The sequence below is a fragment of the Chroicocephalus ridibundus genome, chromosome Z, assembly GCF_963924245.1.
Source record: "Chroicocephalus ridibundus chromosome Z, bChrRid1.1, whole genome shotgun sequence".
Taxonomy (NCBI): Eukaryota; Metazoa; Chordata; class Aves; order Charadriiformes; family Laridae; genus Chroicocephalus; species Chroicocephalus ridibundus.
In genome coordinates, this window is record NC_086316.1 from 66864234 (window position 1) to 66890571 (window position 26338).

Genomic DNA, 26338 nt, shown 5'->3' on the forward strand with positions numbered 1-26338 from the left:
CAACTCTCTAGTGTGATTTAGGCGTCAGTTTTACTTTCTCCTGCTAACAAGGTAGCGCAGTGGCTGGACAAAAGTTCTGCTCTGTAGCTCTGACCCTCAGCCACAGTGAACAGCAGACCTCACTGCGGCTGTACTTCTTTTTGAGTTAATAGAGATAAGAATCTGTTTTCAAAATTGAACATGAGACCGTGGCTGACCAAAAATACATATATAGAGGATTTTACCATTACATCAGATTTGACCCTGCACCAAAAGATTGACTCTTTTGACTCCTTGAGTTGACAGGTTAATAGTTCACTTGAGGCCAAAGCATGTTTAGGCACGTGGAGCATGGGATAAATACTCTGGAAGGAAGCTACAAGCAAAGAAGCAAAGAGACAACCATTGCATTAATTTCTCTAGAAACAAAAATTCAGGGAGTGTTCAGGAACAGGTCCTGCAAGGCATGTGCTCTAAATAATACCTCATACTGTAACTGCCAAACGAAATAAACCTCTCCTGGGCTCCAGGCAATAGTCTGCCTTTCCTTTTTGCAGGAATTATTAACAAAAAACATTGTTGCCAGAAGTTCACTCTTCTGAAAAGAGAATTGGCCTGGACACCACAGGGAAGGGAAGTGAAAAGCCTCAGTCTTCTGACTGGTGCACGGGTAACACTGAAACTGCAAACACCTGTGTCCTGATTTCATCCTATCTCATAAAAGTATAGCTGGCAATTTTATGAGCTACTTCAGTTATTACTTCGTTGTTTCTCAAGTCATGTTACATTAACGTTAGCATGATTCCTTGTAGGAGTTGGAAACTTTCCACAAGTTTTCTTACGTCTTCTCGGTCTCTATGTCTGATAGTTTTCGAAAGAAATTATGAAGAAAACCAAGTTTCAGATGACTAACAAAAACCACAGTGCTTCTTAGATACACTTTATTCCACCTCAAGTTATGTAGTCATAAAAACTCAGTGAAATAAGTGTCATTATTTTCACTGTTAATCATTTGTACTTGCTCTCTGCTTACTCACGGACACACTCCTCCCCTGCAGGTGATGCAGCAGAAGAGATTGACTTGACTGTGGTTTACCAAGCAGCAGCTAACGGCGATGTGAACACACTAACTGCAGTGATTCGAGAAGATCCTTCCATCCTGGAGTGCTGTGACAGCGAGGGTAAATGAAGGCTGAGTTTGTTCTTAGGGGATTAGTCACTTTAGCTTGCAATTAAATTTTTATCCTGATTTCTGTGTTCAGCAAATTACATTTAGTAGCAGAATATGGGACATTTGAGTTATTCTTTGGAACATCCCCTGGAAATGCTCGTGTTTGGATACTTCCTTCCCCCTGTAACTGTAAGATTTTTTTATATGGATACAAATAAGTTGTTTTGCTATAATCAGACCTTATCTTGAATCTATTTTATCTTCTTTAGGGAGATGCTCAGAAATTGTTGTCATTTCAGGGAAGGAAAAAGAATTTTTTTTTTTATCATAGTGAAATGCTATACATTCTGCACATGTCTAGAGTAGGGGGTTCCAGTCTTTTGTGCTTTAAAAGTATGTGTACAGACACAGTTTGAAAGATTTTGTCACGTAATTGTTTGCCAAAGGGTTGGTTGTACAATGTGCAATGATTTAAATAGTCTGTTTCATTTGTGAGGCTTCTGCTCCTTCTCATTCTATGCGGAGGTTACTATTTAATGTTATTACACAGGGATTGTAATCCAGTCCATTGGCTGGGTTTTGTATGCATCTGTTCCCCACCTAGAGCCACAGATCTCTGGAAGCTTCTCTCAAGGAAGACTTCGTTTATTCAAAACTATTTTTTCATTGCAGCTTCTTTTAAAGGATCCTTATGAACACTGTCTATCCTAGTCCTTACCAGCTTTTACCAAGTTACCAATTTTTCCCACACTTAAAACCAGACATCCTAACTGTTATCTTTATAACATCTGTTGGTCAGTAGAGAAAATGCCTGATCGAGCTAAAATGCTGTTAGTCCAGATCTTTAGTGGGAGGGGGACGACCTATGAAGGGCAGTGGGTGGAGACAGCATGGTCAGCAAAAGGAAGTATTTCGGCTCCAGAATAAGATTGTTTACTAGGTTGTACACGCAAATGTAACTAAAGACCAGACTTGCAAGACAAAACATATGGCTCATATCCTGCACATATGGCAGAGTCTGCATAACCTCAGGTCATGTATCTCAGCAGTTGCATTGAATCCAGTAAGAATAATTATTCTTCAGTTATGTCTGAAGTTTCTAGTGGTCTTGCCGCTTCTAATATACATGTTTATTCCTGGCTTAGTCATTTTAAATTGCTTTGTCATATTCCACAGAAAAATCTCTTGCTGTTATTCAGCAGTTAACAGAATGGAAGGAAGAGGAAGCAATTAAAAGATATAATATTTCATGATGAAGTTTGAATGTAGATTTCATTTTTTTTCCAGCACAGAAAATGTTTGCGGAATATAAAATAAATTCTCATGACAACAGAAAAGAAAATACTCTAGAGCAAATCCAGTCTTTAAAATAAGGTGTTGGCTACATAAAGCATCAAATCACACACATACACCTTTGCATGGGACAGGGCTTGATTTCACAAATCTTTGGAAGACACAGAGACAGAATGGAGCTGGGCTTTGAGAAAATTAGTCAAGCACCATCTGGCTGCTAGTCACTCTGAAGAATATCAGTGTCCAAAATGGTGTACAAAGCCAGCAGTTTGTATTGGGAGCTCATCAACAGAAAAATACTTTTCCCTCCAGAAGCAGAGTTAATGAGGCAAGGCGTTTGCTAATGAAGTCAGGCTCTTTTTAAAATCAGTGGTCAGTAACTGGCATAACAGTTACTTCCTGCCTGCAAAAAGCTGAGTACAACTGTTGGACCATTGTCAGAGAAAGGATGTGTTAAGTTACCCGTGCTAACATTAGCAAATAAGAAAATATCTCTATCTTATGGCTTTGACAAAATAAAAATTGTAAAAGATTGTTTGGCTTTCTTCCCCAGGTTGCACACCTTTGATGCATGCTGTGTCAGGACGCCAGGTTGATACAGTGAAGCTTCTGTTGAAGATGGGAGCCAATATTAATACTCAAGATGCTTGTGGACGTACCAGCTTATCTCTGGCAACTTATCTGGTACAAAGACTTGGGGGAGAAGGATGGAAAGATAGATGGAGTGAAGGGACTAAATGTGCAGACCAAATAAGATTTCTGTTTATACTACAGAAAGAAAAAAAGTACAAAACTTTTGTTTCTAGACAACAGTAAAATTGTAAAATTTACTATAATGCAAAGCTGGAAGCAATGATAATTAGAAAAGGACCAGCACTCCTGTTAGAGTGTCCTTTCTCTTTTGGATTGCTAAATCAGTACAAGGTACGGGGATCTCACTAGATCCAGGGTCCTCCATGTGGAAAGCCACTTGTTTCTGTGCACTGGAAAGTCCCCTCTTTTTCTTAATATGCAGATTAAATTCTCCCCTCCTACCATCAACATCAGATTTTTATGCTCCAGAGAGGACACTCTACCTCAAGTTCTGGTGGCCAGCAGGCATGTTTTCCTGTACACCACATGAGCCAGGGCATTGCTTTTTTTTATTATAGTGGTGGACCTTGGATGGCCAGGTTACCATAAGTTCAAGTTGCTTCAGGTGTCGGTGCAGATACTCAGATCACAGGCAACTCAATCCTCCATTCAACATGCGTGCAAGTGATAGTAGGGGCAGACATCCCATGGAGAAATTTGGGAAGAGAGATGCTGTGCTCTGTTTGAAGCACACAAGGATGGTCCTCTTCTCCTTAGTCTTCTAATCCTCACTGGAGGGAATTCAGGATTCAGAGAGAGGATGGGAACCAAGCTAGTTGGGCAGACGGGTTTATTGTGGGCTTCCATTCTTAGTTGGACAGAAAGGAGGAAGGAATGTTCACCCTTGCTGCATAGTATGAGTTATGGCTGGATGACCGCCAGTTCATTGAAACAGATACCGTGGCAGCCTAATTAAATCGCATCCCTTGCATCTACTTTCTTCCGGGACAAAAACAATGCTTCTGCTCAGCTATGCAATATTCAGCCAGAAAATAAGTGTAGAAAATGGCAAAACAGGCAGTCTCATTCAATGCAAGGAGCATGCCCCACTTACTTGAGAATAAACATTTCCTCTGCCAGATAATTTTCGAAAATCCCGTAATTAGTGTCATGCTCCTTTTTTCCTTCCTCTTTTCCCAGAGGGGAAAAAATATTATTTGGAAAAAAAGAAGTGACTGGAAAAGATTTAAACCACCCAGGCTTCGAAGTTTCCGTTTCTCTTTCTGGAATGGATATAATTGGAGGTCTAGAGAGCATTTGGCTGTGATGCCTGTCCAGAGAACTGAATCCAGCAGAGCTCCACAGTCACAATCACATGCAGAATTTGATGATCTTATGCCTCCACCAGGAGCTGCAACAGGGATGTTTTGATTCCATCGTTGCCGCCCTTTTCCCTACAAATGCTGGTAATGCCCATCCGATGTAGCTCATACAGGAGGGAACAGTCTTTATCGGTTGCTTGCAGAGGTTTGCATGACACTTAAACACTTGCTTGATTTCCCTGGGACTTAAGTATATGCTGAAAGATTTATGTGCTCATAACCCAATTGTTTGCTTGCTTTTTTCTTGAGGTGATCAATAGAAGGTTTTAGTCCAAGAACCGATTCATCATTTCTGGTTTGGTGCTGTTACTGATCCAAACTTCTGCAACAATGTTTATAAGACCACACTCTAAGGCTTTTTACTATTGATTTGCCTTGCCTGCTAAAATGTCATAAAGGAAATGAGATTAAGTGCTCATGTTCTTGGTTTAACCTAGCATAATTAAATCCACATGCAGGAATATGCGTAGCATTTGCTAGTGATACAGGAATTAGCAGGTCTTTAATTACTGTTTAGTCAGTCAGTATTTGCCACAGCTGCAGAAAAACCAAAATGCAGTGTAAAGAAAACACCTTATCACAGAAAGGAATGACCGAGCGAGTCTGAGAACGCTGAGAGAGCATATTCGGGGGAAACAAAAGACCAGTTCCCCTGCCGGCAGAAACAGCTACACTCACACACGCGTGCCAGAATCACCAGGCAAAGATCTGGCCTGATGCACTTCACTTTGCTCTTTGACATGCTCTGATTTTTTTTTCAGGGCTGGCTGGAAGGCTGTGTCAGCCTGCTCAGAAACGGTGCGAAGCAGAACATACCCGACAAAAACGGGAGGCTGCCACTACACGCTGCCACCGCAGAGCCTGATGTGAGGTATGCCCCAGGCTCCAACAGCGTTTGCTGGGTGATTCTCAACAGGTGGTCCCCCACACAAGCTACCCAGCCCCTTCCAAGTCAGGAATGTTAGCTGTGACAGATGCACCTGTGACTTTCTCCTCCTTTTAGTGGTTATCATGAAGGAGGCAGACAGGAGGAAAAGCATTGTACAACACTTGTGTGACAGAGATATATGCCCAAGTGAGGTGAGGAGCCTGGCTTAAGATCACAACAGCAGGAGGGAAAAAAAAAAAAAAACAGAGGTTGAAACCCTGGGTTTCCCCTGACCAATTACCTTTCTGCCACCTCCCCACAAGAAATATTACAAGAAGTTCCGTCTCTGGACTTCTCCTTCAAGTAGCATGGCAAATGTGAGAAAAGTCTTCCACACGACAAGCTCTCTGAGAGCCCCTACTGTAAAGGGGAAGCTGAGGTTTGGTGGACTGGCTCATTTTTAACTACTTTTACTGAAGGTGGAGTAAAAACTACAGAGTGTCTTCACAAGAAGTCTTAGGAAAGAACCTCTTTGTCTCATTCCAGCCTGTGATAATAGGAAGGTTTAACAAATTTTGATTTGTGCATTTGAATACATTCACTCAAAAAACTCTAATAAGTAAATCAGGTCTGGAGGGACAGGAACACGTTAAAGTCAGGTATAACATTCAGTACATGTAAAATGTTCATGTGACTTAATCACTGGGTCTATGGCTCTGCTGCCGTTGCCGTATCAGACCAGCCCAGACCACTGTGCATTTCTGCTGATCTTGCTTTCCAGCCTTTTTTAACAGCTTTATTCATTTTCCACGTTATCATTGCTTTTCATGCATCACTTGGAGAGAATAGTTTGAGGTTTGTGCAAAAGTACGGATCACTATCATTAAACAAAGCCTCCAAAGAAAGAAGACAATGTTTGTACAACACTGCACATGCTGCTACTTGAAAGGGAACACTAATCTACTTTACTGGCAGCACACAGGGTTCCCCAAACATTTTTCACATTCTCTATGGATACGGGCAGACCTTTGCTCTGCACAGGATTTTACCAGTTGCTCAATTCCTTTTCCTCTGTCTTCTTACTGGGTTTGCCCCAAGCACAGATGGGGGAGGCTTTTCCATCACGGTCATTGTCACTGTCTTGAATCCCATGTCATTGCCAAAAGTGTATACTCAGTGGTCATCTCCGAAATACTTTTTCAGCCAAGTTTGAAAGCTGTCAGCCTGCTGCTACAACCCCATGTGCTCGAGGCAGCACATGGACTCATGGAAAGACAGAGACAGTGATCATCCAGTTTATGTATTGATTTGATAATTGATTTATGTGCTTCAGTGCCTTCCGAAGAGCCTAAGAGGAAAGGTGGAAAGAGAATCCATGAACTTCCTGATCTATGCCGTTAAGAGTAGATATCAGAGAAATCTCAGCTGCATGGCTGAATATGTGCTTATTTGACGTATGTTGTTGCCATCTGACATTTGACCTGACTTATGTTGCCATAATTGCCTAAGGATGTAAGTGAGCCAAAGTTTGTTGATAGAGGTGTTGCACTCAAAGAATGAGATTTCCTTCACATACACTGGTTTCATTGATTCTGTCTGGGGTTAAACTGTGTATCAGATTGCAAAACCATGCATCAGACTGTAAAACTCTGATAAATGGGTTTTACAAATATATTATGGTTATCTCACTTTCTTTCTGCTCACTAATCCATTTTTACCCAGATCTGTTTTCAGATACTGAATTTCTGAGGTTCTGAGTCATTATGCCAAATGACCACAAAATATCTCTTCCTCTTTACAAACTTTTACCAAACTAATCAAAGCAATACTAAAATGTCATTCTCTACAGAGTTCCTGTAGTATGCCTTCATTATGCCATTGGTTGTATGATTCAGAAAAGGAGACGTAAAAACCCTTTTCTACAAGTATTCCTATCCATATACCAATGGATTTGAAGTCCTTGCAACTCACTGGGGTCTGCACAGTCTTCACCCTTAAGGGATGATCTAGTTAGAAAAAAAAAAATTTGGACTTCCGGCACCTGAAGATGGCATTATGAATGGATAAGCTTTTCACCTGCAGAATTGCCCAAATCATCCCTAAGCAACTGTAAATGTCTTTCTTTTGAATAATTTACATTATTTAGTTGTATATTACTGGGGGTGGGGGACAAAAAAAAACAAAAAAAAAGCCCAAAATTTGTCATGCAACATTCTCAACTTGATCTGATCCTTGATCCACACAGCTGAGCACAGTTTGAACTGGAAAGCATGCTGGAACTTGTTGAAGATTGTCCTCATGAAAAGCAGCGAAAGATTTTCATTCATTCTCCTATGCATGCGAATAAATGCAAGCTTGTATACATTTATCTGCACAATATCTGTACATTTATCAGAGTTCCTTCCTCGACGCTTCATCATCTTGCAAAATAGCATGTCTTTTAAATGTTCATGTTTTGAAGGTTTCTAGCAAATTCACACCTTCAGATGAGCCACATATTTGCATCACAATCTTATCTAGGGATGCACTAAAGGTATATTTTTCCTTTTGCTAGAATCGCAGGAACCATCCACGTTAGGATCCATGCTACTGGGCTTTGTTACAGCCTGTGACAGGATGGTCCTTTTCATTTCCATGGTTCACCCGGGTACACGATCCAAACACTTAGTATCCTACTATAAAACACAACCATCTTTGCCAAACCTATAGTGATTTCAGAACATCTTCATAGGATAACAAAAGGAAAAGAAAAGCAAAATCCATGCAGTGTTAAAAATATTATTGCACTTGAATAATATTTCACGTAACTTATTTTATTGTAACTGTTCCCTCCACCAGAGGGGAGTGTTTGTAGTCTGATATTCTATAAAATGTGAACGAATGCACTGCTATATTTTATACCGAAACAATGGCCCTATCCCAGCCGACACACTGTAAGGCCTTGTAAAACGCTATTGGTTTGTGTGTGTGTAAATATGTAGTATGCATGCATACACACATGCATACGAACACATACACAAAAACACATTACTCCGAGAGTTGAGGAAAGTGAAAAATCCTTTTAGAAACTGGTGATTAGCATTTCTGTTTCTTTAAAACTTTATGAAATCGGGTGACAAAGAATTGCTAAGCTACCAAAAGCTGCACACATGTATAATATTAGACACTCTGTTTCTAGCCTGGCAATCAGCACAAGAATTCTTCCTAGTGCATCTGCTTTTAATTCCCAGCACTAAACTTCTTTTTTCACAGGAAGCCAGAAAGTCCTATTTGCTTCTCTAGTATGACAAAGCTCAGACCTAAGATTCTGACCTGTGCCCATCACCCATTCTGATTTTTCTTGAAATTGCATGTTTTATTTCTCAAAATATGTCAATTTTTCAGATTTAGTCAGGAATACAGAACACTGATTATGTCTTTGCTTCCGCAGGCTTCTGAACGTGCTTCTGCAGCAGTCAAATCTGAGTGAAATTAATCATCAGGACAATGAGGTGAGTGAGTTTGTGCTAGAAGTCACAGACCCAGGCTCTGGGGGCATACGAGTCATGCTGTTCAGAAAGGTCCACTGTACTATCAATTTTGTGATGAGACTACGCACTAGTCAAAAATTTCTATAGAACTTGTGCTGAACTTTGAAAGCATTATCTTATTTTTCCTACTATATGTGATGCACCTTTAGGCTACTAAACTGTCTCCATATACTGCCAACTATGAGGTAGGTACCTTGAATCAAATATTAATTTCTTTTCATTAATTGCTTGGCCCCTGCCAAGACATTAAGTGCTTTTGATTCCTCTGAAGTTAGACATTGGACTAAATCTTCACCTTTACCAATCGTCCTATCGTTAAAGTACTCTGCTCAGGAAAAACATGGTAAAGCTGGTATTACACAAAACAGCTACAAAATTTTATGCTATCCTCTGGTCCTCAAAGAATTGTGCCTTGCACATAGATATATATATACAAATGTGTATATATATATATATATATAGTGTACACAGGAGACTGTTAACTTCCCAAATGTGGTATTCTCCAAATAGAGAAGCCAAGACACAAAAGAGAGCCTGGATGCCTTTTCACATGTTTCTCTTCTACTCTAAAAATTGCTGAAGGACACTTCTCCATGGTGCCAGAACTGCCACAGGGTTCTTAATTTTCTCTTTTGCCATGAACTTTCCTTATCTGCTGGATGGTTTGCAGACCCTGCTCACAACAACCTAAACCAGACTTATGCTTTGTCTTGGTGTAGAATTATGTTGCTAACGAATTGCATAGAACCATGGATCATAATTTCAAGCTATAATGTTTTGCTGTAATGTACCACTATATGCAATTTGGAACTTTTAGTCCAGCTCACTGTCATTTGGCATTCAGAAGATATTTGGTCAAGTGTCAGTACTAAGCCCTGAATATTCATGTTTTCTGAAGAATGTGTATCCTCACAAATCACTGCAGCTAATAGAGCTGTTCTCTTGGCATAAGTAAAATGCTTCAGTTTTCCCATCTTACACTTGAGAAAAACACCCTGATGAATGCAAAAATGCCAAAACAGTAAGAAATACACCTGGAGGTTTCGTAGTTTCCACAACTGTGGCTTTCTGTGGGTTTACTTAAGAAGCCTGTGAGACAACAATGTGAAGAAACATTCCCTGAAAAAGCCTCGAATCCAGGCAAAACAAGTGTCACACTATATTTCCCGCTGCCATTTGTTGGTTTTTTCTCCTTTTTTGTCCCCTATTGCTCCTCATTTTTTTATAAATGTGCAATTGTTTGGCTCTCCCACCTTTAATATTATATTCTGCTGGATCTTCAGCTTTGAGAGTTCTGATACCGCTGTCATGCTTCCTCTCACAAGCAGTGGTCTACCCACAGATGCCGCTCAAGGGTGGCATCACCACACACAAATCAGAGAGGTGGGGGCTAGACGACCCCTGCCCGCTGCTGCAGGCCCACATGTGTGAGCTGCCGCTACCACCAGCTCAACGCTCTTTGCTCAGCTGGGTGCTCCGAAAGGACACGTGGAATGTAGAGATTATTAGAAAAGAAATAGAGAGCAAAACAGGAAGCAGCATTACGCTCTTTCTGAATCCTTGGTACACCCGCATCTTGAATGTTGGCTGCAAGAGTAATCTGAAAAAGGACATACAAGAAAAGGAACAGAAAAGGACTACAAAGATGGTAGTGGTTATAGGGCGGCTTCCTTTCATGGGCAGGCTAATGACTAGAACTAACTAACTATAATAGGACTTTCAGCTCGGCAACTATGTTGGAGGGATGAGATAATACAAGTCCATGGCATCATAAATTGCATGGACAAGATGAAAAGAGAATTACTATCAACTGGTTTTTACATTTACAATGATGAGGACACCTACAGAAATTATCAGGCAGCAGTTTTAAAGAAAATTAAAATAGTTACTTTTTCAGAAAATGCATCATTACCCTGTGGAGGTCTGGATGTCATAGGAATTCTTTAGCCTGATTAACAAATGTTAGGTGACTGTATATCATCAAGCCTTGTTTCTTATATTTTCTCCCTAAGCATCTGCTGCTGATCTCTCTGAGCTGTGTCCACGCACCAGAGGGTTATTTGATCCCTACCCACAGTTCTCACACTCTTATGTTACAGCTAACTCTGCAGGTTACCACAGTAAAAAACGAGAAAAAGTTGATTTTTCAAGGACTTTTTGTCTATATCAACAGACTGAGAGTGGATGACAGAAAGCCATCGTGGTACACTGTAGCTTTCCCTTTTTCAGGGATTTTTTTCTGCTTTCCAGGACTAGGGGCGAGGACTCAGTTCCCAGCTGAAAATCATTTCACTGAAGCCTCACTTCACAGCACTCGCAGACACTGAGTATCCATCAGCAGTACTAAGTCCCTTGTGTCAAAACGTTGGTCTGCTGACGTCAATGGCAGAGCTCCCATTTATTTCAGTTAGGGCAGGATTTTACCCTGATTTTTGGTTTTACAAAACCAAAACCACCATGATTAAGCTTTTCAAACCCTAACTAAAAACAAAACTGCTCTTGTTCAACTGCTCTATTTTGTCATCACCTGTACTTAAGCCATCTGGGGACTTGAAAAGCCTTATAAGATACCTGATGAGTGAGAGAAATTAATGTTAGGGCATTGAAGCTTTTAGTTAGAAAATCACTGCTAACAACTTCCGCTATTAATGCACTGATAAGCTGTCTGCATCAGCGTTTTATACCTTGTACTTTACCCGACTTGTTGCTGATGGGCTTTATGGGGTTCTATTTCAAGCTTTAATTTATTTTCCCCTCTACATGTTTTGCTTTTTATCATTTTGGAAACTAGGCAAGACCCTTGAAACACATTTGCCATGATAAGAGACAGTAAATGACACCTGCCCAAAGTAAAATGTTGCTACACCTGAACAACACTTGTCATTTTTAAGAAACACATTGAATGAGTAAAATATTATGGATGTAGAGTAAAATATAGATGTGTAGAACAAAGCTGATGAACGTGAAAATACAGGCCATGAATCCTCTGATCTGCCAAGACTGACTGAACACAGCTAAGATGGAATAAAAATGCAGGTCAATAGTTTACCATTTGCTTTGTTTTCTCCCTAAAGAGTAAATATGAGATGTTTATATTGTGACTTTTTTGTTGACATCACTGGGCCAGTTCCTTAGCTTGCCGATTAGTGCCAGCGAGAATACTAGCTTATAATATTTATTTTGGATGAAAGATACAACCTAAAATAAACATTACACTGTGTCATGTCAAAGCACCAGTCTAAAACAGACTTTTCTCACAGCATCCAAATTGAGCAGTGAGGAACCATCCCCCAGCTGTTGTGGTCCTGACGACGCATTATTTATAACAGGCTACAGTCGTGTACAAAAGAAGCATTCACATTTATATGCATTTTCTGTGATAACTCCAAAAAGCTAATTGCTTGGCTCCCCCTTATGACTCCACTAATTCAGAAACTGTTCCTAATTATTCCAAATCAAGAGGGAGAGGGAAGAGTCTGTGGGTCCCGACTGGTTTCAGGACTGTCTAGCTTATCTACAGAGACTTGAAGGGTGCTCCTGTGAGTGACGATCGTTTGCTCTCCGGGTTTGTGGCTTTCAGGGAATGACTTCGCTCCACTGGGCTGCTTTCCACAACAGGCCCCAGCACACCCAGACTCTGCTGCACAAGGGAGCAGACCTGACCCTGGTGGACAAAGACTTCAAAACAGCTCTGCACTGGGCAGTACAGGTGAGCCACCGCCGCCATTCCACCAGGCAGCTGCTTGAGCCGAGCTGGGTATTGCAGAGTACTCAATACTCCAAAAGCAATGATTTTCCTGTGAAATGAGGAAAACGGATGGTAGGAATGCCCACGAACGGCCCCAGCATTTTGCCAGTGGGCAGGGATCAAGGATCCAATGTCTTCTTTGGAAAGCAAAGCATGGTCCATACAGGCTCAGCACTGTTGCCCTAAACAAAAGTTATCACTTATCTCACTGGGACCATGTGTATGCTTCATGTTGAACTCATGCTTTATCTTTTTCACTAAATCAGGGTTGCAGAAATCAGCAGCTTAAATAGTCTTGACAAAGTCCTTTGGGAATAAAATAACGTAAACACAAGGTAAAACATTTAAACAGCTATAGTTGTGGAATAATTAGCTGAACCGTTGAGGCCCTGCTTCTCTGGAGATTAAGGAAGACAAGAAAAACACATTTCCTGTTGAGATGTATGTTCCTCTCTCCTATACAAGAAAGACATCAAATTGCTAAAAATTACTCAGGCCATCATTAGAGAAGAAAAACACACAGGTTTAATGTGGCATTAAACTCTGTATTATGCATTTGGTAGAAAGTGGTCTAAAATCCAGCGCAATTGACGAAGTTATGCCTAAACTTTACTGCAGAAAACTTCCCAGATGAAATTATATAAATATGTTTTTACTTGCTCACTTGCCATAGCGAGTTCCGGTATCAATGTTCAAAACACCTGCAAGACAGATAAACAGAAATAGAACTTGCACGAAAATCCAGTAACATTTTCCTACAATGACTAAGTATTTGCATCCTCGCCTTTTGGTCTAAGTTCACTTCTCTTGAAAAATGTGTCAACAAAGAACTTTAAAAGCTCTGAGCTGCCACATACTATATTTGCAAATGAGTAAGGACACCTAGAACAAATAATGTTTCCTTCAACCACAGCCTCCCACAGGTGGTTCACGTACAGTAGGCTCAACTTTTGTTTTTCTGAAGTAGAGGTATATTTTGGTCTTTGCAACTGGTATTATCTCAACATTAGTTTTGTTCTTCTTTAATCCTAACCAGTCTGAAACTGGGCTACATTCCTTGCTATTTTGCCTTAGGAGACTAAAGGTATCTGCTCTAAAAGCAGGACGTTGAGCATTTTTCCTAGGCTTACTCCAACGCCGGCTGCTTCCAGTGGGAAATCTCTGAAACTCATGCAAGTTCCTGTAGGCTGGGCAGTGGTCTGGGTCATAGCTCTGGGAACAAGCTGTGTCTCAAACAGAAAAACAAAGGGGAGCCCCCTTCATATCAGGACCCTCAGAGTTCCCCTCATACCTTAATCTTTCCCTGTTTCTGTGTTTCATAAATTTTATTATTTAATTCCACCATTAACTCCCACCTCCACCTTCCTCTCACAAATGTGCAGAACAACTCTTGAGAAAGGGGGGAATTAAAACTGCAGGAACCCCACTTGCTCTCAGGTGGAGGCAAATCACGAATTCCTCTTCTTTCTCCCTTCAAGCTGCTCCCAGAAATCACAGGGAACATGTACAGGAAAACATCCCTTTTTTTCCTCTTGAGAGATTCCTGCTATGAAGCCTTATAAATTGCTTCTTCCATCCACATACTTCTCCATATTCTAGGTCCAGAAGGGGTAGCTGAAATACCAGAGCATGGAATAGATCTGTTAATATTTCTCTTACTCAAGCTTGGCCAAGAAAAAATACTTCAGCCAGTGCTCTCTGCTGCCCTATTAAGCACAGGAGAAATAGATACTGTGGACAGGCATGACTTTCTCTGCTATGACAGAGAGCAGAACAACAGCTCTGCTGGGTGGGATTATCATCATGTCTAATAGCCTCCTCTGTGGCTGCTGGAAAGGGGATTATTTTTCCTTTAAGAATTGTATTAATATCTTCAGAGCACAAGAGACTCACAGAGCTCAGGCAGTACCAGCTGCAAGGGTTGTTTTTGACTGAATAGGGCCCAGTGTTTAATTTAATTTTTAAAAAATACAGCAAAGGAACTGCACAGAAACTTGTTTCAGAAGTTGCAGGAAAGAGGCAGCTTGTGCACACTGGGCTGAAACACAGCGTGGGACCACATAAAAAGCATTGCTCGCCATTTGAAACCAAATTCTCAGGCATGTTTTATATGAAATAATTGTTCCACGCTGGCTGTTTTAAAGACCACATGTTTGGCGCTTGGTCCCCCATCAGACAAGCGGTGGCTGCGGAGTGCCAGCTGTGTAACCCGACAGACCTTGCCCCCACCAAGGGCTGCTCGATTGAAAATCTCAAACCTCCTGCCGCTCAAGTTCACGCCTTCACTGCAAATGTGTTACATCGGTGTCAAAAACACAGATCATTCTGCTCTGAAGTAAGAATATCTCATGTCACGTTTTTTAAACATGCAACATTTTTAAGAGCTGGTGCAGACCGGGCCATGTGAGAAGCATCTCAGGAGGTATTTTTCTCCTTTCATTGCAGACAGCAATAATTGCTGGGGTGAAAAGAAAACACACCTTTGTAACAAAAACAAACTGGTAACTGAGACTTGAACAAAGTGTAAAGCCATTTTAACAGTTCTAGATAATGGTGTCATTTGAAACCTAGTAAAATATAGTATATACTATACAATATACACTATCACACTACATAATACTGTATCATAATAGCATTCCTAGTACCTTGGAAATAGTCTGGGAAGATCTGGAGTCTTTCTACATTGCCTTGCCAGTTGTCATGATTTTTACCAGAAGTTTCCTTGCCTCTTTCTCAAAACTTTGGCTCCCAAAGTCACGATTATGTAAAAATATCAGCTTTCATTTAAAGAATAAACAAACAATCAATCAAAGATTCTTTTTCTGAAGTGAAGAAATGCAAACCTCTAGGGATAAAAAGAAGGCAACTAATAAGAAGCCATTAAAAATAAAACTCTGCCATGTGGAGCTGCGCTTATGATTTTTTTATAGGTTGATTAGGAGTGCAAAGTTTTAAAAAATTACGAGCCCGCATATTTGCTCCACAGCAACAACGCAATTATTTCATTCCCCCGTTTCCTGAGAGCATAGCTTAGACACATTGTAAAAGCAAAGCATAGGCAATTACTCCTTCGTGTTTGGCCGAGCAAGCGCAGCCTCCTCTCTGTAATTACTTGGAAGGGGAGAGCACACTTAGACTTCAGGATCTCTAGGAACGAATCTCCCCGCTGCTGCAGGGCACCTTGGAGACGCAGCTGGCCACCCAGCCAGGGGTGGAAGAGGATGGGGCCAGGGAGGGCAGCTCAGGGACAGGTTCTCTCCCACGGGATCACTGTGCTTCTCCTCTCCGCCCAGCATCCCGGGATTTTCCTGAGGGCTGCCTACGGTGGAAGGATTCACAGGGATTTCTGAAGACTTCTTAAAACTTAGTGCATGTTTCTCCATGGCAGACGTGTTTCTTGTTGGATTAGGCCAGAAAAGGTGCATTTGCTAGGCATAATTCACAATCTGGGTGGTTTCAGACAGATTTCTTTCACTGCAAAATTGTACTACTTTTCTTTTTGTTTCACGCAGTTTTCTAGAGATAGCAAGAAAGGGAGAGTAGTGATTTTTTTTTTATGTCACTAAGCTTTAAAGGCAATTTTGACTGTTAGCAAACAAATGAAGAACAGATCCAATTTGCATTTTTTAAGCATACCCTTAAGAAATCCCTTTCTTGTGTAAATATTGTCATTCCAGCAAAGGTACAGCTGTTGCTCACGAAGGTGTTGCATAGCAGCAGGGCTCTACAGAGTGAGCTGTCAAGTTGCAAAACGAGGAGGAAGAGAGTTTGCAAATAGTTCTGAGTAAGGAATAAACTTGCTCCAATGTCATTGGAACCTTTGTCCAAAAAGTGCCCTAAACATTTGTGACAATATCTGCAATAGCAAATTAAATGTGCTTGAGTCTTGGCTCTGTCACCGAGGCCAGCTATCACAGGAGAGCCTGTGTCCCCACTGCTAAACTCTCTTGTTGTCTAAAACAGGATGGTCATACGCAGACCACTGATGGTCTGTGGCCCATGTTAGCTCCTGAACTATGACCAGGAACTGTTGGGGAAAGTGTTTCTGACCCAAGCCAAAAACATGTCAGGGAGGATTTAAAAAATTTTACAGTACAGACAACAGAGTTCTGGTGCTCAGGGATGTTCCCTAGTGCTGCTTAGTTTTTTATACAGCTGTAACCTGTTTCTCCACGTTTGTTTCTGTCAGCTCATAAGCCAAAGCTGCTTTTCTGACTTGTACATGGTATAGCAGTATTGATACACAAACCCATCAGTACAACCAGATCACAAGAAAAACTACCTTTACCTGAAATAATTGACTGATATACAGCAAGTCGTTCAAGTATGAACATGTCGTTGACAATGTAATTAATCACGCCAATCAAATTTCCAAGGAAATGAACTCCCACTGAACTTCACAGGAATTTGTCTCAGGCAAAAGCTGTAGGTAAGTACAGGGTAATTGCCAGACCTCTTCCCAGCACAGAGTCTATGTGTAACTCCACAAGCGGATGCCAGAACGTAATGTACATGCACCACACTTTTTGCATATCTATAAATGTTCTGATCTCCTATGCCTGACAAAAAGACACTGGAAGACAAATGTTTCCATTTCTCTGATAGTGGTCAGGACTAAATCCTTATTCTACTATGGAATAAAAGATGACCTCTTTTTCAAAGCATGTATAGAGCTCATCCAGAGAAATCATTCCTCACAACAATGTACGAGCAGGGGAAAGTTGCCAAGTAATTTTAGTCATAGCCATAGTCATTTACACAGTAAATCATACACACTTATTATAGAAGGCTCCAAATGAAAATAAATTCTCAGAGAGACTTGGCCAATATTTCATGCAGTTCTTCTGTTTGAGCAAAGAGAGGGTAGGAGAAGCAGCGACTTATGACAGCCACAGAGGTATGCCTCCATGACTGCCTTTGTCATTTGGTAGCCTTTTCCAACACCCGCTAAGGCTGCTGAGAGGATAAATATTTTAAAAATACCGTGTCCCCTAGTTGTATCAGAGGCAGCAGTGCTCTGAGGACCACAGTACAAAGTATCCTGTACAACAACACGTTCTCTTTCCAAGAGTACCACAAAGTCAAGCCAAGCTGGGTCGCCCTGTGTCTGCAAGAGACACTGTCTCAGTGGGTGTCTGAGGCTGAAGCACTGGGGTTAGGAGGAGACAAATGAGCTTCCCCCTGAACTGGCTGAGTCTCACCAATGTAACTACAGCGGCGTCAGTTGAGCTGCTGTTAATTTACATTGGTTTGCCATCAGAAACACACCCTGTGAAGTGCCTGGTCTGCATCCAGGCAACTTCTGGCAAAGTTTCCCTGGCAGGAGGAAAGCTGAAGATGGTATTACAGATTGTTCCTTTCCTCAGCACAGGGTCCAGTTGCCTCTGTCCCCTGAGGGTAGAGAAACCACGGGGTGCTCTGAATTTTTGCACTGGTTCTACACTGCCAACGCAGCCATCTGGCGGCCAGGGCACGGCAGCAGCACAGGTAGTGAACATGCTTCCATTCCTCAGCTTTTCCTAGCCTGGGGTACAGAGGAGGGACACTGAAAGTCCTTAACAATGGAAGAAAGCTCCCACGTGTGCAAAACTCTTCAGCAACCCAAGTGGCCAGCCTTATGGACGTTTCTCACTGCAATATGTTTGCTGCAGGTTAGAAGGACAGGCATTACGTCTCTGCTCTTGAGTTTGGCATTCTCCATGTTTAAAACGGCAGACACTGCATCTACAACAAGATGGGGATGTGTTGTTCTGATACAGCCTTAATATCTGATTCTAACCAAAGACGTCCTCACTGTGAATGCAACACCGTATTTGTCTTGTTCTGATTTTAGGATGAAACTCTGAACTAATGTTACAGTAAAGGTAATGACATAATACATTGCCATGGTACTCTGTACATGAACATGAACGTGAGGAAAACTGCATTTCAGTGAAATGAAAATCCCACAAGGGAAAAAATTGTACTGGAGGAACAGTTCGGTTTTGCCAGTATAACTGAGCACACGGCTTCTGCCGTCAAAGCCTTGGGTCACAGATCAAGACTTTTCAAGCCCCAACCAACAAAGCCATGTGGGAAGAGTCTGTGAAATGGCTTTTGCTTTCAGTAAATACAGAATTTCATAACCAAAAAAAGAGAAAAATGTGACTTTAAAAGGACAGATGTATTTACCAATGTAATAACTTCAACTGGAGTTATAAAGGAAAAAAGTCCACAGACAAGTTACTTGTTCAAATTTCGCTATGGGTTGCTCAACAAATACTTTAAATAGCTCATGTTTCTTTATTTCAGTAAAGGAGAAAAAGACCTTTACTTTTTGTTTGTTTGTTTGCTTGTTTGTTACATGGCCCCGTTGGTGTTACAGTCAATTTCATATTAAAATATGCTATCTGCATCCGTTTGCGAAGGATAAGAGGAAAGATAAAAGGGTTAGGAGACCAGCCAGCATTTTGTAAAATAAAACTCAAAACAGCACCCAATGATGCACAAAGATGGTTTCCAGGAGGAAGCCAGAAGTACTGATGCAAATTTTATTTAAAATATAGTCATTTATGGTGCTTCTTTATATCAGTAAGTAACCTCCCAGAGTAGTGCAATGGGAATAGTATTTGCTTGTTGCTGCAGAAGGAGTGAAATAACGATTAAAATGTCAAACCATTCAGTGTCAGAGCAGAAGGACATCAAAGAGAAAGTCAAAGCTTTGGATTCACAGGTGTGAAATTGAAAGAGGAGGGAATGTAGAAAAAAAGGAAACACAGACAGCCCTGAAGTGCAATGCTGATTATAAGAAGCAACATCAAGAGCTGGTAGTAGGGAATTTCCATCCAGCAAAGCTGGCTACACATACAGGAAGACTTTAAAGTATATGCTAATGCAAAGAGACAGAAAATATAGGAGAACTAATACAACCTAACCACATAATCTCCAGAGGCATTCACTTGGAAGAAAAATACTTTGTCAGGGTTTCCTGAAAACAGTTAAAGGTCGATAGCTTGTCCCTCTCCCCCTCCCACCTCTACATTACTGGTAGCCACAAGCCAGCTTAGCAGACTGCCTCCACATGATTCTTCTCTTTGGCATCAAAATATCTAGTTGACTAGCATTTTCTGACAAGGGAAAAAAATTAACCCTCTATACAGTGCAGTGCACAAGGAAAACTTTGTACCATGTACGACTGAACATCTGGCAGAATAACATGCGATCTTACGGTAGAGCATTAGGTAAGCAACAATAAACTTCCCAAGTAAAATTATTGTTCTAGATATCAGTTGGACATACAAAGGGCTGAAATGTAAGATCAATGGCTGTAGTAACAATGAAGATAAACTGAGTAGACACAGGTGAAAAAAGTGTCAAAACCAGAAAGTGTCCCAAACTTGCAGAATTCTCCTCATGGTGCTTGATTCGGTGGATACTTCCTGAAGGATTATTTTCTTATTTTGAAAGCACTGAGAGGTGCAACTATCAGAAGTCAGGCTTTTCATTAACCAACCTAAAGAAAATGGAGTTGTAATCAAGTGAAAGTGAGAGCTAATGACTCTGTTAGTGAATTTGTTGTTTGCCACTGTCTGGAGATGACACAAATCTCGGCAAAAATGTTGTATAAATGACAGTGAGAGTTTGTCTTGTAAGGGCTCCTGGATCAAGGCTTTAGGACATTTATTCTTCATGAAGTAATTTTAATTTAGATGAGTGATCTAAGAAATAAAAGTTCACTGAGGAGGATGAATAATGGGTGGAAGCAGATAAAGGTGTGAGATGGGACAAAAATGTAAAGAAAACTGGGTGGGGGGGAGCCCTGCAGAATTATATAGAAACACAGAGCAAAAATAACTAATAATCTCTGAAAGTGCTTCTGAAAAGAATTTGAATACAAAAAGAGAAGACGAAATGTAGGGATACATGCAGTAAGGTTACAAAAACATGTAATTTTCCTATGGTAAATTTACCACTGAACATCCTGGTCTAACAATAGTACTGTGGTTCATGGTAAATTTACCACAGGAAGACTACATTTTTGGTGACCTCAGCTCAAAGCTATCAATCTAAGCAGTGTAAGCGTTTTGAGAGAATTTTGTGTGCAACTTACAAAAGCCAAGATGAATGTAAAGATAAGAAGGCATTCCTAAGAAGAGAGAGCTGGAAAACCACAAAGCAGTTGGCCAGAGACCTCTTTCAGCAGAAGGTACAAAATATTAGGAAATATACTTTGATTATGTAGAAAACGTAATTAACAATTTGATTGAATTGTTAAAACAGGACAAAAATTTCATAGCTATCTTCAAAGCAATTATTGCTTCCTCAGATAAGAAGCTATTAGATATAGTATGTTTGAATGTCAATAAATCAGTTTAGTACCAGATAGTAAAACACAGAAATACTGGAAGAGTGCCAACAAGATAAAGTTTATCACATGGCACAGAAAGCTGGTTAAGTAGGCAGTGAATAGAATGATCATAAAAAGTCCAATTCTTTATCCCTTTCTGATTTGAGCAGTACATGCAATTTTAATCACAGTGAATGACATTAACAGCACAATTTGTATAAGCACAACCTGCTATAATGGACCCAGAATTCAGCCCAAAGACAGGATGTCCCAGTGGGGAAGAATAAGGAGTAATGCAATCAAAATCAACCCAGGGACTTCTATATCATATATTCTCTATCAGCTGCATTCAGGACAGTTCAAATAATATTTGGAGGTGAACATCTCACAGACGGTCCAGCCAGGGATTTATCAAAAGAGTGTTTTTGGTTGTTCCACAATGAGGTGATGAAATACAGAATGTGTATAGAGCCCACAGGTAGAACAAAATTAGAGGGACACCAAGCACTTCATGGGGGAGGACGATATTTTGATAAATTGTAGGAATGAACTGAAATTAATACAGTACCACTGTGTACAGAACTCCAAAAAATTAAGGCTGTCTGCACAAAATGAAGAGTAGTAGACTACTAGAGTAGTGGATTACAAAGTGAGTAGGATTTTAAATTATGGTGTTGATACAAAACAAACAAACATCATTCTGGGACATATTAACAGAAGTGTGATACATGTGGGCTACAGGAAGCAGCAGTGTCATTTTCGATGTCAGGAGAAAAGCCTCAGCTGCATAATTATGTAGATTGTCATCCCATGGTTGAAGAAAGCTGTAGACAAACTGGAAAGAGGTCAAAAGTAAGCACCAAGTATGATACATGGGTTGAAAAACTTGACCCATGAAGAGAGGTTGAAATGTTTTGTTTAGTCTAGAAAACGGAAGATTGGTGGGAGACAGAACAGTCTGTAAATGTATAAAATGCCAGTAAGAACAGTGGGACATTTCTTTTGCAAATGCTAAGAGTTGTGTAAGAATGCTGAGGGACTGAAACTGTAGGTGCAGGATGTGAAATTTGGACTTAGCAAGACAATATAAAATTAAAGGAAAGTGGTGTCACTAGAACATGAATACAGAAATAGTAAGATACTGCATGTTAATTTGTTTTTGAATCAAAACTGACATGGAGAAGGATGTTAATAGATAGATGTTAATGTTTATTGTGGTAGTGCTAGACGTATATAATAGACTTCCAGGTTCAGTTAGCCCTGAATGTGACTAGAGATTTCTCTGGTGCTAGTAACCAAAAAAATGTAACAGAATTATGCTGGTATGGAGGACGTTGACATTTGGCATAGGGACTGAAGAATAGAAACAACAATTATTCATAGGACCTCGGTATTCCTGAATATGAAGATCAACACTTTTTTTTTTCATTAGATATTCAGACAACTATAAATTAATAACAATTTTAACATGGTTGATGAGGATGTTACAAAATTCCTGGTCATAGAAAATAAGCTTGGATGGCATGACCATAGAGTGCGCCCTAAATTCAACAGGTGAGTAAACAAAGCACATATAAAACAAAATTCCTGATTTCAGAGGGACACATTTTGGTAAATTAAGGGAATTCTCAGTTGGACTGAGAAGCTCTGCGAACATCAGGTTCCAGAGACCTGGAATGTATCATGTCAATGGTGCAAAATGTAGCAGGAATCTTTATCGCAAGAGCAGAGAAGAAAAATGTGTAGAAGAGGCTTGAGATACAATGGATGACTATCCATAGCAGGGGGGGTGGAACTAGATGGTCTTCTAGGTCCCTTACAACTCTAACAATTTTATGATTCTATGATCTTTAAAGGGTATATTTAGAATATGTAGACATCTTAAAAAAGAAAAAGCAAAACTACGGAGAAGCAAAAGAAGTTTTATCTTAAAATCAAGAAGCGAAGAGTAAATGTTGAATAGAGGTTGGAAGGAAATTACTTTCAGGGATAAGGCTTGAAATCAATCTTGCTTAATATTTTCATGATAACTTGGCACAAAATACGAGAACTTTCTGATGAAATCTGCCAATAAAAAACTGGAAGACATTAACAGAGAAGAAAGGGGATATCATATGGGGGAAGCTGGATTTCCTTTAAGTCTACAGTGACATTAATGGGACAAAAATTATTTAAGCCATGCACTTGGGTACTAATAACAGAACCTCCTCCGAGAAACTAGAAACTCTGTGTTTGGAAACGACTATGGAAGAGAAGTACCGAGTTCTAAAGGGTTATTCCAAAATTACTAGGAGCTTCTAATGGGACACAGCTGTGAACAAGGCAAATGCTGTTCTGTGACATACCAAAAGAGGTATTTCTAACACAAATAGGAAAGAGCTAGTGTCACTGTGCAAAGAACTGGTAAAAATGTCAGTGTATGACGTGGTACAATTTTAATCACCCCTCTCCAAGGATACATAACTGAAACACAAAAGGAGAAGGGTTAGTGGGTTGATGAGAGAAATAGAAAGTGTATTTTACAAGGAAAACTGAAAAGACTTTGATTGATTACAGCAGCAAGAGAACAGCACAGAAGGGATACGATGATTGTCTATAAATACATCTGAAGAACAAATGCCAGTTAAAGAAGTATTTAATCTAAATAATAATGCTGTCACAGAAACAAAGGGACATAAATCAGCAATGAGTATGAATAGAAATCAGAGATACTAATCATTAAAGCAAACAAGTTCTTGAACTGCCTTCCTTTGGGAGCAGTGGGGACAAAAAAACCTAATTGGTTTAAATGGACACAGTAAGTTTATGAAAAGGAATATGTAACAAGAAAGACCTTTCCAGCCTTGTGTTTCTATGTTGTTATATAAAAAAATCATTAATTCTTTTTCTCTGTTCCTACCAAGTTAGGATATAAGAAGTTCGGTTTCATTTGCAGGTTAGAGAAGGATGTCAACTTTCTATTAAGACACTAACGCACTGAAGCAAACTAGCTAAGAAACTTTTCGAGAACCACTTAAGCAAATATTTTGACATGGCTTTTCTAGGTGTACTTGGACAGGCTTACAGAAGTGGGTTGGCCTTTTGAGGTCCTTTCCAACCTTAAATTTCTATGAGAAAATATAGGCTCGTATCTTTCTGGGCTCTGGCTTAGCAAAACAGCAAAGACCCCAAGTTATTTCTGAGAAAGCTGTTGAGTAATTTATGCTCTGTAACTTTTGGAGATATTTGCAGGGGTACATTATTTATTATTTTTCCAGTGTTCAAAGTGTTCTAGGAAATTCATAAAGCAAACCCAATTCCCAGCAGGAGATGGGAAGCTTTTGGCTTTCGTACCTGTGGAGTCTGGTATACACAAAACAAAATACCATTATTGTATTTAGCCTTCTCTAGCAGAGAAAATGCAGTTTGGTGTGAGCTCCATTGTAAAATGCTTTTCTTCTCTGAACTTCCTCTCAGAGTGGCAACAGGATTCTGTGTTCCATCATTCTGGACCACTACCAGGGACCATCAATAATAAACTACGATGACGAGAATGGCAAAACATGTATGCACATTGCTGCTGCTGCAGGCTACAGTGATATTATCAGTGAGCTGGCTAAAGTCCCGGAGTGCAACCTGCAAGCCCTTGATGTGGATGACAGGTAACCATGGAAACTCTGAAACTGAAATTGCTGCTTCCTTTCTATTAACCTGAGACGAGCTCTGTTTATTCTATAATCGTGTTTCCTGTTTCACAGGCCATGGCCTAGTTAATGAACTGCACTTACAGAGAACCGTGCTTGCTCAGAAACAATGCAAAGCAGTCCAGCTCACATGTATAATACCTAGTATAATAACTGACTCGTAGGAAAGTTGTTTAACTTTGTGTTTCTGGTAGGAAATGATAAGATTATGTGTGAAAGGACTTTGTCACCACTTGACTTAACTTCTTTCTATCACAAGTGAACATTCTTGTCAAAACAATAGAACAGGATCCTACAACTTGAAGCTGGGATCCTGCTGCTTTGTATTTAAGAAATGGCAATGCTTCCTTGTTGCATTTAAGGTGCTAACACAGTATTCCTATGGGACTAGGGGACCTTCACCTTCCATTCTGACAAGGTATTTGGTTCCTTCCAGGATGAAATCCCCATATAATAAAGTGCAGAAGAGTCATCCTCTTCCCTCTTTTTTCACACCACACCTACCTCCCTTGGAACTTTGCTCACAAATTTATTTAATGCAAACAGAACCAACTGGCTGTTTGCATTGATTATTCTGTTCAGTGGAGCAAAAGCCGAGGTTTTCTTGGCTTAGTCCTTCAGGTACTTAAAATAATAGCATTCTTCATGGAAAAGTGCAATAAAATGGAACAGAAATAAAACCAACAGGGTTCTGGAGAAGTTTCTAAACATCAGTAAAATGTAGTTGAGAAGGCTGTGTTTCTATGGAGAGAAGGGCGAAGGGAGGAGTTTAACCACACTTAAGAGCTCTGTAAGGCACAACCTCCTATTACACGTTCTCAGATATTTCCATAGAAGGTATTAGACTTGAAGAGGGGAAAAGATAAGCTGTTCACTCACTATAAATACACAGTAGATTTCCATTCTATTGTGTTTCTGAATCTGCCATCTGAAATCACTGGCACTGGAAAGATAGAGGCAGAGAAAAATAAATTTTATTTTTTATTCTTGCAGTTTTCTTACGGTGTTTTCTGTGCTTTCGGATTTTTCACAAGAACAAAATATTACAATTTGAAAACTGGACAAAAGTTTCCAAAGGCAAGACACAAATCTCAGGAAGCAGAAAATCAGTTTGATTCTCCTACACAGATTCAAGACAATTACATCAGCTCTAGTCTGGGCCCATCAAAAAACAGAAACAGGCAAAGGGGCAATAACAGTCTGGTAGATGTGTCCAGTCCTTCTCATTTATCTGAGGGAAGCTCCTTCTCCTACCTTCATGGAGAGCCCTGAGGCAACCATTGCTAATTGTGTTTGATGCAAAGACGAGAAGAGCTTGTCCCTGTTTTTCCTTTTTCTCCCTTTTTCTCCCTTCTCCTTTTTTCTCTCTTGTCCCTTTTTCTCCCCCTCTAAACCACTTTGGTGAGACCTCACCTGGAGTACTGCATCCAGCTCTGGTGGCCCCGACACAAGAAGGACTCGGACCTGTTGGAGCAACTCCAGTGGAGGCCACAAAGATGATCAGAGGGTTGAGAGAGTTGGGGTTGTTCAGCCTGGAGAAGACAAGGCTCCAGGGAGACCTTATAGCAGCCTTCCAGTGCCTAACAGGGGCCTAACAGGGAAAGAGGGGAGGGACTCTTTATGAGAGAGTGTAGTAGTGATAGGACAAGGGGTAACGGTTTTAAACTGAAAGGGGGTGGGTTTATATTAGATATTAGGAATAAATTCTTTCTTCTGAGGGTGGTGAGAACAGTTCCAAAACCTGGAACAGGTTGCCCAGGGAAGTTGTGGATGCCCCATCTCTGG

General features: G+C 40.4%; 1 protein-coding gene across 2 annotated transcripts in view; it reads left to right on the plus strand.

The window, feature by feature from the left end:
• ANKRD55 (ankyrin repeat domain 55) overlaps nucleotides 1–26338 on the plus strand; it is a 49568-nt gene that overhangs the window by 5574 nt on the left and 17656 nt on the right. The window contains exons 2-7 of one of the 2 annotated variants that reach the window (XM_063321005.1): nucleotides 1038–1160; nucleotides 2997–3127; nucleotides 5160–5269; nucleotides 8697–8757; nucleotides 12377–12505; nucleotides 24327–24511. In XM_063321005.1, coding sequence (XP_063177075.1) covers nucleotides 1038–1160; nucleotides 2997–3127; nucleotides 5160–5269; nucleotides 8697–8757; nucleotides 12377–12505; nucleotides 24327–24511 — 739 coding nt within the window. Of the gene's footprint in view, nucleotides 1–1037; nucleotides 1161–2996; nucleotides 3128–5159; nucleotides 5270–8696; nucleotides 8758–12376; nucleotides 12506–24326; nucleotides 24512–26338 lie in introns of those variants that run through there. The other variant, XM_063321006.1, reaches the window with a different exon arrangement.